The 18,461-nt window shown below is 36.3% G+C and overlaps 1 protein-coding gene across 7 annotated transcripts in view; it reads left to right on the top strand.

The window, feature by feature from the left end:
* The first annotated feature begins 2,255 nt into the window (after positions 1-2,255).
* LOC139959996 (uncharacterized) overlaps positions 2,256-18,461 on the top strand; it is an 88,100-nt gene continuing 71,894 nt past the window's right edge. For 2 of the 7 annotated variants that reach the window (XM_071957979.1, XM_071957978.1), the window contains exons 1-2: positions 13,305-13,444; positions 16,103-16,238. In XM_071957979.1, coding sequence (XP_071814080.1) covers positions 13,382-13,444; positions 16,103-16,238 — 199 coding nt within the window. In that variant the 5' untranslated portion in view covers positions 13,305-13,381. Of the gene's footprint in view, positions 2,413-13,304; positions 13,445-16,102; positions 16,239-18,461 lie in introns of those variants that run through there. The other 5 variants (XM_071957980.1, XM_071957974.1, XM_071957975.1 and 2 more) reach the window with 4 other exon arrangements.

Genomic DNA, 18,461 nt, shown 5'->3' with positions numbered 1-18,461 from the left:
CTGACCCCCCTCTCCCCCTACCCAGCCTCCACTCCTGTCTGTACCGGTTCTGGTTTATCGACAACAGAGTGAATGCAGAATGTTTTGAGTTTAGATATTATAGGCCTATATTAAAAAGTATTTATTTGCAAGGTTATTCAAGAACAGCAATTCACCGAATGTCCGTTGAGTATAAAAAGTGATGACACTTATCAATAAGGGGACCCCTTAAGTTAGGGGACCACCTGAATTAACATGACCCAATAAATGACAGAACCCCTTAATTTAGGGGACTCGAATCCAGAACTTCGACTGGAGTCATTCTTATTCCTAAAGTACACGTGTCTGGAGTTCGGGCTCGAGTTGAGTCCTTGCATAAAGTTGATGTATTCTCTTTATAGAATCACAAAGCTTCTTAGGTTTTATCTGGTATTTTAAACTGAAAAGTAAATCAGAAGAGTCTACGGATGACCCAAATATAGGAACGATTCTTCATTTGTGCGTCAAGTGATGTTTGAATGTGACGAAAAATAACTAGTTACCTTGGTAACACTGGATAATCCAAAGATGCATAGTGACGTTCCATTAGATTGTATGCGTGTGAGTATATATAGGCTCCCTGATGTGAAAAGTAGCATACTTTCTCTTGCTTTTCGGAAAGACAGTGTCACCTCATTCATGATCCTCTTTGGCCCAATATTTGAGGTATATATCCTTCAGTATCTCATTAAAGTGAAAATATATTTATATCCCATTTGCCTCAGGCAGCATAATTGACTACGGGTCTGTATCGCCTGACCTTCTCGGCAGGCCTACTCCCGCCTTCCTCTTACGTATATAAGGCTGAAGGCTGTTTACCTGTAAATCTGCGAATAACTTGATAGGCATACCGATTGTACAAAACATTTAAAAAAAATCTTTGTTATATATGTATGTTATTTTTGCAAGGTCACCGTACACATAATCTTAAACCTATACCTAAAAAACAAAAATTCTAAAAAAAAAAAACCTTGATCACTGAAATGTAGGCCTACATTCAACCCGTCACAGCTTCATGAATTTATTTCATCGATTACGATAAATAAAGCTTACTAAAGAGTAAAACAAAAATAGTGAGATTAGGAACATTCCGTGAAAGATATGGTACTGGAATTACCGGGATGTACGTAAAAATTGTTAAACAAACAAGATATTACATGGACGGAAACACAAGAAGTAAAGGATAATTTAATTTTCGATCGCGTTGACTATATAAGTACATAACAGATCTATATTTTGTGTTGTCTTAGATGGTGATTATCTATTATCGGGTTCCCGGTGTCTCTGACATCATTAATAATACACAGAAGGTATGGAACGTTGTGAACTCATCATTGATGCGCTAGTTTTAGTATTACTTATCCAGATATTGCGCAAATCTATACAGCCAGTGATTTCGGTTAGACAATTGATGAAACGAAGTAACGGAACATTAGCACCAGGAACAGGGGTGGTGGTCGGGTGTGGAATGGGGGTCTAGGGGTGTCTTTCTGCCCTCTAACCTTGTCAAGTAGGGATACACTCCACGGCAGTTCTAAATCATCTCAAGCCTCTGTTTTAGGAAAAAATAGTGCCAGGCAACCAAAATGATCAGTTCGTCGTTTCATATATCTCGCAAGATCACAATGCCTTCAAGTTGTTGATTTTATTTAGATGAAACAATAAAATATCGAAGTATTTAGAAAAAGGAGTAATTTTGGTATAAATATTCGTATTTTTTTGGTCCCATCTGAGCCATCTTAATATCCATAAAACAAACATTCTTGCATAGAAAAGAAGCCAGACCATTTCTAAAGAAAGAAAGAGGAACCTCAATTATTGAGTTTAGCACATATGTATTTATGTTTAAAGCTTATCACATGTCATTGCCACCTTCCTTGCAAAATTTTTTCTCTTTAGTATCAAATTACAGATGTAACACAAAACCCCCAAAAAATATATATATAAAAAAATAAATGACATTATGTCATAACAACTTTTCATTTCTACTTCCGGAGTCAAATTTTGGAATTCACCTGATAATAATAAAAATTGTAACTCTATAGTTTAAAAAAAATGTATAAACAAACGTTATTCCAATCTCATATGGGTTCAGGTTAAGATACATTCATTAAATAACTGTAAACCAAGGGAAGGGTATGTGTGTCAAAGCCTATTGTTGTTTCCTATTGATCTCATTTTGTTGTTTGTCTGTGTACATTTTCTTGATGTGTGTATAGTCTATCCCTTTCTCCAGTCATTCGTCACATCAACTGCGGCAACTAGCGAACCGTGACGAACTAGCAATTCCGAAGTCTCAAGTTCTGGACACGTTGATTACTCAAGTCACCTGCAGAACTTGAGACCGAAATTCAGTCGAAGAACTTTGATAAAGCTGACGGCTGAACGATAACGGTAATGTTAACTAAGTTTCAATTAAATACCTTAGGCTTTTGCAATAAATAATATTCCTGCAGAAAGATTTGTTTCTGTAGTTGTTAAGGCGCTCTTTGCCCATATACTTTTTAAAGGACTGGTTCGAGATTCGCAGAACCCATACATAACATTAGCTTACTTTAGGGTAGCCTAGTAATAGCATGTGATGTGTACGAAAGTCGGCAGACGGTATGTAAACCCCTGAAAGGCTTTGCTTGCTGTATGTTATTGTGTAGTCTGCACAGGGTACGTGGGCGGGACGGGGTCGCCTTAGAAGTCCTAACGTTAGGGCGTTTTCATTTCAGACACACCCAAATAATTCTCGCCTTGCTCTTTACTGACTGTTAACAGTAGGCAGCTACACAGCTTAGCTGCTCCTATATAAGAACTTTCTGAGGGCTTAATCAGACAGGCTGATACTGTGACAAGCACTATATTTCAGTAATTATAATATTGTACAATTTGTAGGCCTAACCACTGTGATGACATTCAGTCTTAAGTTAGGTAGTTTTCTCAGTAGGCTAACTTTAATCTAGCCTAGTGCTCAATGTCGTCATTATTCCCTCCTTCCTCTTACTTTAACGTTGACCTACTTATTCAGATTAGGTTGCAAAAAAAAATGGATTAAATGTCAATCTACCAACAGAGTCATAAAGGTGGTTGGGTTTTCATTAAGGAAGCTCTCTGTCATAAAATGACTATGAGTATAAACTAGATTGTTTATTTCAAGACAGAGATGTGCTCAAACTTGAAAAAACAAAACTTTACAACAAAATTATGAACTAATGGTATAGGTGCATGAGGAAAGAATGAGAGGGGAAGGATAGGGAGGGGTTGAGGGGGAGGGGACAGGAACAAATTATAGAAAAGGATCTCATTACTTCTTTTGGTGAGCAAAGCCAAAATACTTTAAACAAAATCATTTATAGGTGAGGAAATTATTTTTCTGTGTGTCAAAGGTTGAAGATTTGCTTGCTCACAGAACTTCTAGAAGTAGAAAATAAGTTCCCTTTCCTTATGAGGAATATCAGTTGCACCTGCCCTTTCTTTCGTTACTTAGGTTCTTGCCACTCTTACTGAGGTGAAGGGATCTAAGTTGTTCACTTTGTTATTGCTAATATGATGCTCTTTCTTCTTCCTCTCCCTCTTCATGAGCTTCTTGGTGATCTTAGTAGTTGTATATTATAGTGTCTGGGGAGTGGGAGGAGGGTTACTGGAAAGTGTTCTATAGTATGTGCTGGTCTTCCAACTAGTATCTTCAATGGAGAGGAAGATTTGCATTGAGTGGTATTAATCACTTCTTTTACCAATCTGCAAATTTTTTAATCTGTGTAAAATGAAAGATCTGAGAAAGTAATTTCTGTTCTCATTTGCTTAATTTTTTTTTACCAGATGTGTAAAAGATTCAAATCTGTGTTTTAAATAAATGATTTTTCTAAAGCTAAACGAGAGGAGTGTTCTATATGTGCTGGTCTTCCAACTAGTATCTTTATTGGAAAGAAAGATTTTCATGGAGTGGTATCACTTCTTTTACCAATCTGCTTTTCTGTTTTTAACTTGTGTTAAATGAAGATCTGAGAAAGTAATTTCTGTTCTCATTTGCTTCATTTTTTTTACCAGATGTGTAAAAGATTCAAAGCTGTAAAATAAATCAATGAATTTTCTAAAAATAAATGAGTGATTTAAATCAGCCAACTAGGGAAACTAGAAAAGTATCAATCACATCAGCTTTATGAAAACTATGTACTGTACAAGTTAAAAAAAAGAAGATTAATCGTCTGTAAATATAAGTGTTTGCTTTCTCTCACCCCATTTCTTGCTGATAGTATCACACTAAAGGCAAAATAATATCTTGTTTGGCTTTGGAGAACTTATGATTAACATTGATAGCAACATTCCTTGATATTGTGTAAAGAGAAACTGATAGACAAGATAGGTCTTTTACTAAATTGTTCACTTAACCTTTGACTTTCTTCAGTATAGGTATGCTTTCTTTTTCATTTCCTTTAATGTGAAGGATTGCTTGTAGAAAGGAAATTTCCATTGTCAAGGGCTCCATTTCCCCTATGAATAGGATTGTTACTCTTCAAAAAGAAATATTATTTTCTAAATTAAAAGAAAATGAAACAGAAACTAATATACAGTATAAGGGTAAGAGGGTTTAAGAGAGTAAGATGTATTAATACCCTCAAACAATTGAATAAATTGCACAGAGCTCTATTATTATTTCACTTCAATAAGATGGACATTTTGTTGACAGAAAGTGTGATAACAAAGACAAGAAGTTTTGCTGCTAATGTACAGTACTGTAGCTCTAGATTTCAGTTCTTTGAAGTTCACCAATTTTGTCAGAAAATAGACCACAGCACTGGGTAGTCTGTGTTGTCATCATGGCACAGTTTCTTTTTCCAAAGCAAAACTATTCTTTGCTTTTATAATATTGTTGTAAATTTGTCCTTGAAGAGATACGCTTGGAATGCTCGGTTAGCTCTGTCAGTTTACTCTGAATTCAAGGTATATGATTAATATTTCTTTTTTAAGAATATGTTGTGTTTTATGATGGTTTTAAGTTATAATGACCAAAACATTTTCAGCTGAATGTTTTTTTTTCAACATGACCTATCCTGGTATTGCTTTATACAAAAGCCTATATACTGTAGCAAAACAAATATCACCTACATTTAATCATCCATTTTAGCAATTATCATTTATATATGGTTCTAACATTGTGGTATATTCCTTTAAGTTCATCCTAGTTCAATCCTAGTCATCTTTTGCCAACACATCACTGGTATTAATAACCTTTAGAATGAGTTTCTGAAAACATGTACTGTACTTCATGTTGCAGGAAGTAAGTGTTTGACGCAAATTGTGGCATATATTCCTTTAAGTTTACCTTATTTCAATCCAGTCATCTTTTTCAAAGACATCACTGTAGAATGAGTTTGTGAAATGTATATCCTGTATTGACACAAAGGGCTTTCGCATAGATGTGCTGGTTATAAATTCTTAGTTCTTCTGGGGAGTTTGATAACAGCTGAGTACATCTATGTACTGTAGGTTTTCTAGTGTTGTCAGCCTGTTAGAACAATTCAAGTATTGAATTACTACTGTACAAGCGGTGAAACTCTAACCTACCCTTTTCTCATCATTGAGCTAAACGTTAAAGTAGTTAGTTGACATTTCATCATTAAAATTACCAAACCTTGTTCCATTATCTACCAGCTTCAAACAGCTTGACTTACACTATGCATTATTCAATGCAGTGATGTTGTGTAACTGTTTCATCTAAAATGTTGTCTTTTTAAAAAAATGTATTCTCTCTAGTAACCTTGTAGGTACCTGTTCCGTAGTAACAAACATATCAAAGGTACCAAAGGGGAGTTTTACAATATACTGTAGTGTACTGTACATTGAGCTTGTGAACATACATACGCTGTACTAAAACAGGATTTTAATGAAACAGAAAGAAATTTTCCTTCAAAGTTAAACATAAAATTTGCTCATCTTGTCAGTGTGGTAGAACTGTCACTCAGGTAATAAATAATAAGAACTGTCAATGTTTTCAGATCCCCTTCTTCATCATGTTAGCTTTTAAAGTTTAAGCAGCTGTTTGGTTTCATTAGTAAAATCGATTACATTTTAAGATGTTACTCTTCCCCCAGGATTCATGGGGACATTGAGAAGCAAGCTTTGAAATTGTCTTCCTCAGAAAAGGTAAAAGTGCAAAAAGTTGAGGTATTTGAGAGACTGTAAAAAGAGTATTTGGTATTGAATAGTACATACTGTATGCAAGTCATAGTGCCATAAGAGTTTAAATTTTTTGTCATGTTTGCTATTGTTAAACTTCTCTGTACACTCAGGTACATTGTGGTTGGTCATTTTGTTGTTTTATCTGTTTAGTACACCCTAGGCTATGGTACACACTATATGACACTCTCTTCAAGCACTTGTCATTCATGGATACAGCTTAATTTGGATTAAGTTGCTCACGTCTAATCCCTTTAGCACATATCCTAGTCTGACCACACTTTTCTTAAGCTGTCTGTAGTGTCCTTTTTAAATAAATAGGATGTACAGTAATGATCCAACAGCTAGTGATATTGTATGGAAAATAATGAAATATCCTGTTAATGGGCCCTTTGAATGTCCCAGAAAAAGGAAATAAAGTTCCATAAGCATTTTTTTACAGTTATAAATAGTTACTGCTATCCCCTAGAACATTATTAGAAAATTATGCAAATTGATCTGATATTACCCTCTCAATTACCTGTTTCTAGGTATTTTGACGACTGTTAAGTGCCTGCAGAAATGAAAAGGAAGGGGGGAAAAAAAACAAGTGAGATCTTTTAGCAATTAAAAATTTAAAACTGTAAATACTCTGGCATTCATAGCAGTAAACAAACTCTAATGAACTTCTTTGCAGGCCCTGTAGCAGGTACCGAGAAAGTGCCTGTCCATCGTAGGTTTTCAGTAGAAAGCTAGGGTATCAATTCAAAGATTTCTACGGTCAGTTTATTGACTGAATAATATGTATAGTAGCCACTGAACTAGATACAATGGTCATTTAATACCGGTGATATTTACTCAACTTCAAAATTTATCATATAACAGAATGCACTGTTGAAATGATACCACAGACAATTTTCAAGAATTAACAAGATTTTCTTGTTAAGCCCTCATTTTACCCCCCCCCCCCCTACCCACCCTCACCCAAGTTTGTGTAAAAGTTCTGTTTGTTTCATCTATGCCTACAGGTATTGCCAATTGCAGTGATTTATTGAAATGTTAAAATGTAGGACTAATTAGAGTGGACAGTTTGTTATCGAAATAGACTTTTTGAGGTCAGATGTTGAGGTAATCTTGTGTCTAATGGGGAGGTAACATGGCAGTCCTGGGAGCAGGAATGAATGGGACTAACATACACGCCTGCCTTGTAACTTTCTGAACACTCATCGATATGAGATTGTTTGGTAAATTAAGCTGGCTTTCCCCAATGATCAGCACATGGACAGGGTTCTGGTGGTATTGGTATAGTCCTCTGGAAAGACTAAGCTAAACTGAATTTGTTCCTTGGGGAACTAATGTAGTCAGGCTGATCTGGAAAAGAATGATAGGGATCCTATTGAACATTGCTTTGCTAAACACCCAAAAAGGAAAATTTGATTTTCTATGAGAGTCTTCCAAAGAATAGTTTAGTTAAGAAACAACTTATATGTGTGAATTAGAAAATAATGAAAAGAAATACTGAAAACTTAGTAAGTTTTCAATTTCAACATTTTCTCCCGGTTTAGCATATATCTTGCTAGTGTAATGTCACCATATCATCCCATTTAAGATGAAATCCATGTTTATATTATCCCCTTCAAGGCAAATTTACTTGACAATTGTTTACCCACCTGCAGTTTTAAGTGATAGTTTTAAAATTTGCATAAATTATCTATGCTAATTTATCGAATAATATTGTTAACCGAGTGCAGTTATGATTGTTTTGTAAGAGTACAAATATTTTCCTTTGTCACAGTTACATTTTGTATTGAAATTAACTCCATATTTTAATAGTCTATTAAAAGGGGGAAAAATATGTAACTAAAGACAGGATGTGATAATTTAGTTTGACACCAGAATTGTACCAGGAATAGTGCAAACTATGTATGCATTTATAAATTGAAATAAGTTTCCTTTTGTGGAATTTACTTGTCGATTGAGAAAACTGTATAACCACACTGTGGACACAACCCTCACTTAGTTGAAGGTTAGGAGACTGATCCAAATATATGTGAACTGTTTATGTGAAATGATTGTTAACGAGGGCTACGTATCTATGAAAGATAGGCGTGTAAGTAAATAAATTAATTAATTGAGGGGTAACCAGTTATAAATGTGTTCATATAACATATATGTACAGTAGGTAATGTAACGTTGCCTTGTTAGAAATAGTTGTACCTACAGTAGTACAACATGAAAGCTTCCATAGACCTACAGTATCAACAGTAACCTTTGCCATTCATTCATAAGTGCATACCTGCATGTTAAGTATGCAATCCTACTGTACATACATTATACTCACCAGTGCAATGCAGTATAACTTTAATGCCGTCTCCTAGGTCAGGGTGATGTTGACAAATCTCTGATTTTACTGTTTAATCAGCAAATAGCAAAGGTAAGTTTACATACATGTAGCACTTCTTTCTTTTTGGGTAAATAAATAGATTTGCTTGTTTTGTAAAGGTAGAATTTTTTTTATCATCCCAGTTTAGGAATGGCTTTTGTTCTGTTTTGTCTTGTTTCTTTGTTTTCCTATTTAGATGGTCAAGCGTAGGCATTTAAATTGGACACTTGATATTTGAAAGTTCAAAGTGGAGACTGTGTACACTAACTTGACCTTTTTGATTGCTCAGTGGGTTTGGTATTAAATAAAAAAAAAGTTGCTTATAATAGAAGGTTAACTTTGCTTAATTTTTTTACAGTCTAGAAGGAATGTATTTTGCAGTTAGTCACGTAAGACTGCACCTTAAACTTCTCAAATTGGGTTTGAACTTTTTGGTATCCTGAACTAAACATAACTTTTAACAACAATAATGATGTTAACACAACAGTGAGAACAATAACGTTCACACATAACTGATTAATTCTAACCCTCAATCTACATAAGAAATCTGCACTGTTACAATTTGCACCCTTCCAAGCATTTCTCCCTTGCAGAAAATAAGACGACAAATTATAGCGTAAAACATTGAAAAGTAAAAGCAAGTGCGTCTCGATGTTATATTTAGACTTACAGGTAATCAAGTGTTTAGAGTCTAGTTTGTGTTAAGGACCATTAAACCTTTCATATAAGATTTTTCCTGTTTTGGGAAATTTTTTCCATCACATCGCAGTTACAATATCTGTATCCAAGGCGTTGCTATGGAAACTCCCTGCTGTATCACTTAGACCAATGATAATGGTTGGGTTTGTGTAGCCCTCTTAATGTTGGAACTGGTGGTTAGTTACTGCTGTGCCCCTCAATGCATTACCTTGATGAGACTGAGCAATTATTTAAGATGAACACTTCTCTGACATGCCTGAAGGTCAGAATGACAGAGTGAAGCTTTGGGAAGACAGTTTCTGTGAAACTTTAGTAAGTTTAGCTTGTCAGAACTTTGGGGCCAAAAACAACGTGCAGTATGTACCTGACAGAAATAGCCATCAATCATATCTTTTTGAGTTAATTGTTTAGATAAATTGTTTAATGCCATTCTTAATAGACATATTTGACAGTCACTGGTGTGTGAGGAACAAAAATAAATTATATATTAAATATCATTCATTCATACTTAGTAAAGATTCCTAAATCCTATTGGTCCATTCAGGTCAGCTGACCGTGGTTAATCCTGTGAGTAACGCATGGTAAAATTACGGGGCATCACTTTAATAAATCTTTGGTTATATGTAACCAAAAATGTTTTGTTTTATGATTTTTTCCCCCACACAAATGGTAGTGTATGAATGAATGGTCTAGCGTGCGTTACTCACATGATTAATGCACTCCGGTTGTTAATGCTATCGCTGGATGCACTCGAGCTCCGCCCTCGTGCATCGCTTGCATTATCCCCCGATCGTGCATTAATCCTGTGAGTAACGCACGCTAGACCGTTGATTAACCCCTTATCAAAGCATCTTACAAGACTTCAGTTGTTATACTAAGATACTGTTATATAGTTTTGTCGGATATATGTAGGACACATGCAGAGCTCTAAGTATGGTACTTCCGGAATTAAGGAAACACAGCTTGGTTGGCGGATAACATACAGTGCTGCATGTATGATGTCATCACTGTAATCAAACAGCAGTTTGCTTTCTTCCCTCTCTATTATTGACTTGTTGACTTGTCCTGATTGAAATGCAATGCATTCAGAATGATGCTCGTTTTTACTAATAATGTAAATTCTGCATTAGTCTATGACATTTGCACTGTTCTATGTTCCAGTTCCTCCCCTCTCGGTACACAATGTTCACTATTTTCCACATGTTTACTGATAATCACAAGTTTGACAAGGACAATTTTTCATTCCATGGTTTGATGATGAATTTGAACTGTTTGAACAAAGACATCACCAATGGAGTGGAAAGATAATCACCTGAAGTTAGTGCAGAGTTAGAGACAGCATCAAGGAGAAGAGATATGGCATACTGTAGGAGAATAGACAACACCACGGGGAAACAGCATAAAGGGGGGGGGGCATATAGCCCCAAGGGGAACACAGCACCAAGGGGTGGGAAACAGATAGTACCAAGGGGGCAAATAGACAACTTAGATGGAAACAGACAACACCTGAAAAGAACAGACAGTGCCAAGGGGAGGGGACAGATAGCATCAAGAAGGATGGGGCCAGACAACAGCAAAAGGAGAATGTGACAGACAGCAGCAAACAGGGAACATACATCACCAAAGGAGAAACATATTTGAATACATAGATGGCACAAAGAGGCGCAGAGGCATCAAAAGTGAGTGGAGAGGCAGAGACAGCATCAAGGGAAAATGTACAACACCAAAGGAGAACACACAACTCCACGGGACAACATACAGCACCAAGAGGAGAGGGGCAGACAGTACCAAAGGAGAACAGAGACACCTTTAATTGGGGAGAAATACATGTACTGTACAGTATTGAAGAACACTCTGATGATTGCTCAAAGAAGAGCAGAGATACATAATAGGGAAGATATACATTATAACCAATGAGGAGGAGGGTTGGAACAGATACAGACAGCATACAGCACCAAGGGACAGCAGATAACACCAAGGGACAGCAGACAACACCAAGGGAGGAGGGAGTTGGACAGCAACATTAGGGAGAAGAGAATAGACAGCACTACAGGGAAACAGAGACTTTCTTAGTGGGGACGAGAAACATATATGCAAGACATACTATAGATGGCTGAAAGGGGAGCAGACACAGCACCATAGGGAAGAGATAAATTACCTATGTGGAGGGGTAGGTTGAAAAAGATGCAGCATCAGGGGGACAGAGACATATGATAAGTAAGAAGAAAGGCATGGGAAAGCATTAAGAAGAACCACTAAGGGGGAAGAGGCAGCACTTATGTGAACAGAGAGACAGTTCATCAAGACAAAGACAGTTTTGTTCCATATGAAACCTATGCAGAGCCATACTGTAGTAAGTACTGTACACTATACAGTATATACTGTACACTGTACATACATGTATGTCATACTTTATATAGATTTATCATGCATCATTAACCTCAGGATGTCTCTGTGATAGCAGCTTTGGAAGAAATGAAATGGTAATCCTTTTATTAACCCTCACAATGGTAACAAAATCTGATTATATATCTGGATTCAGCTCCCAGCCTGGTACTGTAGGTACAGTACTGTATGTTATAGATGCAGGAAGAGTCACCTTAAGCCCATGAGATAGTCATATGCTTTATAGACTGCACTGTACAGTATTAGATCATGCATTTGTTGTGCTTAATTATCCCATGTGATTTTATTGCCATAAAGCACAGGGTTTAATGCCCTGATTTAGCCATGCATGGGTTTTAGTGTAACCGAGATTTGTAGATGAATCTAGCTAGGATATGCCAGTTCTGTTACACTGTATACATGGCACTAATGAGTTGTAATTATCGGTAAATTCCCTACTCTATGTACGATGCTTTATGAAGTAGTGGTTACAGCAAATTGCCCACAGCTGGATCGTAACCAAAAACAGTGTTAAATACATCAATATATCCACCTCCTATTGGTGGGAGCTTAAATCTAAACACCCGCCCCGAGTCAATCCAACTCCCAATAATAGAAAGTCTATGATGAAGTAGACATCACATTATATCACACTATTATTACATGAGAATAGGTTATGAATCTCTTTTCATTTTGAAACTTGGCCTATCGTCTTTAGCTTATCATATAGTCATGTTTTAATGGGTTAATTTGTGAAATATATCTTTGTGGCTTGTATCTTGGACAATGTAGAATTTCTGTTCAAGGTTGTCCAACAAGATTTATTTCTTATAGCTAGGACAGAAGTGTTTTACAGTACTGGGTGTATCATAAGGGAAATGTTTCTGTATGTGACCACATAAACAATACTTAGTGTGGTACATGTACACAATTAACTGGTGTTGTGTGCATGGTGATAAAGGCAAGCTACAGGTTTTGCTGTGAATTAACATAATGTGGTATAAGGTATATGGTTTGGTTTAAGCTCTAAACAAATCAGCATGTATGCCTGTGTTAACAGTTTCTGAGATCCAAACACACAGTATGATTCACATCACTGTCTGAGGAGATAAATGTTTTTACTGAATAAAATATATGATTCCGTTTTATGCTGCATATATTATCAAAGAAACGACTCAACTAATTCACATTCTTCAATGAATGAAATTTGAGGTGAAACTGTATGTCATGGTCCGACAATTTTTTTGGGGGGCTCGGAAGATATTTGGGGGGGGGGCTCTGTCCGCAGTTGACATGTTCGTGCATTTACTGTACTTAAGTAAGAGCTCTGTTGTAATCCTAGGTTGTCTTGCTCTGTTTTTCAAGGAGAGAATGCTGACTACAGTGTTTGACTCATTAAGCAACTATTGAAGCGATGTTATCAAACTTATGATCAGCCCATGCTGGTAGATTGGTGTCTTTTTTTCCAGATACTGTATAATAGGATATGCTCTGGCACTCCCTAGAGTTGGCTGGTATGTACACCAAGGACTTTATATTGGCATGGAATAGCTGGTATACGTATTTATAACACAATGCAAACAAAATGTCAGAGAATTCCCTTCTTCCAAGTAAAAGTGTCTCTTTGTAAATTTGACATGTTCACTACACGAGGGAAGTTTTGTCAAGAATAAAGAGTTTACAGGCTAATTGAGGCTTTGAGAATTTTCAATCTATTTTAACAGATGTGGATTTAGCATTTAAAAATTTTATATGGATATGGAAGTATTTACAAGAAAATATGCATGTGTCTTTCTTTCTACCAGAGGTGTTCAGGTGAGAATAAGTCAACATTGCCATATAAACTCTGTATGAATTTATGGAGGTTAAATATGTATTTTGTAATTGGAAACAACAAAATCTGTTCTAGCCTAAATTAACTGTTAATTCTTAATTAAAAGAGTATTAGAATTACTAGAATATTTAAAAAAAAAATTCCTTGGAGGCTTGTGCTGACTTTCCAAATTAAATTAAGGCATAGAAAAATATTGTTAAAATAGACAGTTGATAGGTTGAAAAGTTTTCTGTACATATGAAGTTAAAACTTTTGTTCAACGTTGCAGAGAATACAGTGATCATAATTTGATACTATAGCATATTTGGGAGCAACACTAATGACCTTAATGTTGGCTTTTTAAGCCACTTCATGACAGAGCTGCATTATGAATTCCATTGTAAACATGCACTTAACAGCTGTTGCCTATCATGACCACCTAAATGATCCCTTTATGTTAAAATGAGATCCCTGTTTCTTTTCAAATTTGATAGGAAAGGAAGTTACAACTAGTGCATGTGTTATTGTAATACCTTCAAAATAATAACAGATCAGCTGGAGGTGTTAATAAACAAGCCTGCAGTGTGTTTTAACTTTTAAGTTGATAAAAAACATTATTTGCAAAAGGGTGTTAATTCCTATTGATAGTAATGAAGTACCCCATCATAAAATGTGATTGTATGGAACTTGTCAAACTAACAGCTGTCTGGCTTGGCAGTCTTATCATAGGCATCATTTTGTGCATGTTTATGTGGAATTCATGTTGCAACATTAATGTACATACTGTATAGCCTCATGTCAACAAAAGGACAAAATAGGATGTAATATCATATGAAATTATTGCATACAAAATTGCAGTTGCCTCTGTGTACAGTAGCTTATAAAATTTTACTTCACTCCTCGCTTACCTGTCTCCCAACAACCTAAGCACCTTTGTTCTACCGTGCCTAGAATGTCCTGGTAACCGTTAAACACTGTGCGCACTCTATGACCGGTCGGTGCCCTTCTCATTCTTCCTTCCAAGGTGTCTGTATCACATGTTTTTCATATATATATAACATCGCAATTACTGTGTACTTTTTCCCAATTAGTATTTAATTTCTGTTTTGAAAAGATTCTGTTTAAATAGTCATTTTTGGCAGGTGTAGAATGTTTGAAGCAATTACCAACAAGTGCAAAAAGAGATTGCATAAATGAAATAATAGGTTCTAGAAGTGATTTTCTTCAGGAAATGGAACTAATTATGTCTTTCACATTTGTGGGCCTTTGTATGTCTTTCAGACAATAATGAAAATCATTTTCTCGACAACACTCGGGAAATTAAAGTGTTGATAATACTTTATGTATAAGGGTTGTGAATTGTGTTTGTCTTGTTATGTATACATTTGGTATAGGTATGACCTTTTTCTTTCTTTTTATATACCTGATACAGGTAGTATCGTAATCTTAATACAAAGGTATAGAGCATGTTGTTTACTATACCCAGTCTATAGTATCAAATGTGTGTTGAATATTTATGAGGCATTATATGGCACTGCAACAGTGAGTATCATATTGCACGCATGAGTTTGTTTGGGTTGTACTGCAGGTGGTATAACGATGAATTCTTAATATCCTGTGATAGTTTAGGGGATAAATGGTGAGCTTTGATTTTTGCCCTGTAGTATAGAGACCTACTATCGTAAATAAATTCCTTTAAAGTGTTTGGTTTTACCAAGCTGTTCAATCTTTGACAAGGTGTTATCCTGATGGAACTACAGTTTGGTCTGTAGAGTGAATGTGATTTCTCTCTAGGATTAATCACTTATATGCTCATTTCACGTGGATTCTGTAACCGTCAAATTGATCAATATGCACACGCAAGTATTAAGCACTGTTCAAACCCGCCTGTAGTCTGTTTCCCTATCTACTACTTACAGTATGTTACAATATTAATACAGTCATATAGTATTGCTTAGTCTACCATACAAGTGTACTGTAAGTACGTTCTAATGTGTTACAAGCACATTTAATCTTTCAAAGAGTGAGGTAATAAGTTCACATGAATATCAGTATTAGTTTATATTATGCAGGTAGGCAGTTTGGTGAATTATAAAGGTTCATGTAGACATTGACTGTATAGACTTGTTTTGTAGGAGTGCCAAGTTAAAGTACCTGGTTGGTTACAGAATGTTATAATGTATCCATCATGAGATGTCCATACCAAACATGTATCGATACAAGTAAACTTATTTATACAGTTATTTGCTTGGATAAAAGGATAAGTTTCATGACTGATTCATTAGAAATTGCTTAAATATCAGGCCAAATGAAAATCTGTAACATTTCAAGAAAAATATCAACATTTAAACTATTCTACAATTGTAATCAAATTTATGCAATTATGTAAATTGGCAATTACACTTTGACAGTCCTGTTATGTGTTGCTTTAAGCATGCTCTGCTTAAAAGCTAGTAAGACTATGCAATGAAGCCAAACATATGCTCATTACTTGATGGTACCAAACATGCAACTTTGATGAATACCCTGTCCAGTATACAAGCTACCATTAATGTAGCATGATAAGTATGCTAAAATTTGGTGACAATAGTCACAATGCAGATGACCTTAAATAATAATAATAATCAATAATTTTCATTTTTTATTTTCATCCACTGCAGAATGAAAGCATCATGTTGAGAACCATGGTTAGAGGATCAGCTGTGATCCATGTGCTTAAGGTCTTGATCCTTCTTTGGATCAGTGCCTGCATAGTTCCGACGTCAGCGGACGCCTATCCAGTCGAAAGAAACGGAGGTCAGTAAAAACAGATTAATCAATTGAGGCAAGCATTTAAATAGTTCTTACTGAAGGAGTACTTTGAGCTTGATTGCCGCACAGTTGGTTAGTACAGTACCATGAGCATGAGTACAGTACAAGGTAAAATAAAATGTACTCGAGTAGGAGGGAGTATGGCTACAGACTCGAGTACTACAGGCAGACTTGCAGTGCGGGTGTAACAGCATGAACATGAGTACAGGTATAATCGCCTTGGTATGAGTACAATCCTGTAAACTGAGTACAAACTTGTAACCTTACTGTAATTCTACAATAGCATCTACAGTGTACTACAGTAGCTTTAAGATATCCTGAGTACAAATAATCCACGAGGATGAGTACAGACTCACTACAGGTCTGACAACAAGTCTGACCTATAACATTTAACTTTTGCCTTTCAGTGAAATTTTACTTCTCAAAATTTCAAACTGCCAATTGAAATTGATTCACTGCTAATATATCTTGCCAATAATAGTTGACTGGTCATTCTGAATTGGTCAGATTATCTTGCAGGACTTCGGTAGATTTAAATTGTCTATTGTCAAACTGTAAACATTAAACAAAACTGCTTCATTGTTAAGAAATTTAATTAAAGCCTTACCTGACTCCTCACAACAACTGCATTCAAATGCTGTTTTACCACTGTCTAACTCAGGGTTGTCCAACCTACGGCCCGCGGGCCACAGTCCGGCCCGCCGCAGGGTTGCGTCCGGCCCGCCAGAGATGCTCTACGGTGCAAAATTTTAGTGAGCAGATTTATTGATAACAATTTGAAGCTATATAATCAATCATTTGAACCTTCTGGGTCCAAAAAACTGCATACAGGTCAGTTTGTGTAACACTCTCTCAGCGGACTCAGGGGGGGGGGCGGCTGAACTTTATTCATCTGTTTTATCAGGAAGGATAATAATTCAGTGCGCTCCACGCGCAGTGCTCACATTTTGTTGCCTTGGGCTTCGGGCAAAAAATCGAGCGTAGGGTTCATGCGGCCCCTTCCTTCATCATAATCATTCCATGTGGCCCTCCTCTGCAAAAGGTTGGACAACCCTGGTCTAACTAGAGCCCTCTAGTATAAAACTTTCATTACTGCCCTCCATTAGTGACCATGCAGCCACTTCCCAAATCTGCCATCTTCCTCGTTCTAGGTGTCAAGTGGCAGAACTATTCACTGAGTAGAACTTTATAGCTTGCCATACCTTCTAATGTAACGGTGAAGATGTCATCAGGCATTGTCATCTCCTTAAACAAGTAGCCAGTGTTACATACAGTAATAACCTCCAGGCCAAACAAGTCAGCTTTGCATGGAATGTTGAAGGAGGCTGTAATGCATGATAACTCAGAAGATTACCACTACTACATTCCTACCTGTCTCCTCACCACCAGAGCACTCTGGCAGTACAATATATATATTTGGAATAGTTGGATATAAACCCTCTGTACACTGACCCAAATACAGTACCTGACTGTTCACTTGTTACTAATCTACTGTACAATTCCCCTCCTCCTTCAGACATCCAAAGTGTGTTGATTGTTTCTTGTGGATTTAATTTATATCTTAAAGTTTAACAGTGATTGCATCTGATTCAGGGCTGTTTGTGTAAGAGGGACAATTGAAGGAGGATAGACCGGTCAGTATTGTAGAGTACAGAACATGTAGGAGTGAAAAATAAAATAAAATAAGTAAACAGTAAATCACCAAACTGGAGTGGTTTTAAGGTTTGCACGGAGGCAAAGGAATGTATCGAACCCTTCAAGTGTGTTACGTCTTATGTCGTATATCACAAGAGAGGATAGCGATTCCTGATTTCTCTAAGAGGCCTCAGTGTAGACTGCCTTCCAAATTAACATCTTCTCTATTTTGTCACAACTTTGAAACAATAATGTGAACTGGCCTGATTTAGAACCAGGATTTTTTCCCTAATACTGACTCTCTGTCTTCTTCGTTGGTAACGTGGGAAGTTCATTAACTTCCATCGACATGGGATTTATAGTATAAATCTACAGTTCAGGTTCATCACACTATATCCTGACAGCTTGATTCGGCTTTTTATTAAAGTGAAATATGTTGTTTGCTCTCAACTCAGGAGATGTAACGAGCAGCAAGATGTTTGTAATTAAACCATCTGAGATGCTGCCATTTCAGAAAATGCTGGTAAATTCTGTCCACAAGGTGTTCTATCATTCTTTGCATTGTTGCTGTAC

Source organism: Apostichopus japonicus, chromosome 19 (genome assembly GCF_037975245.1).
Source record: "Apostichopus japonicus isolate 1M-3 chromosome 19, ASM3797524v1, whole genome shotgun sequence".
NCBI lineage: Eukaryota > Metazoa > Echinodermata > Holothuroidea > Aspidochirotida > Stichopodidae > Apostichopus > Apostichopus japonicus.
Note: the sequence above shows the minus strand (reverse complement) of the source record. Positions and strands in the feature narration are given on the sequence as shown.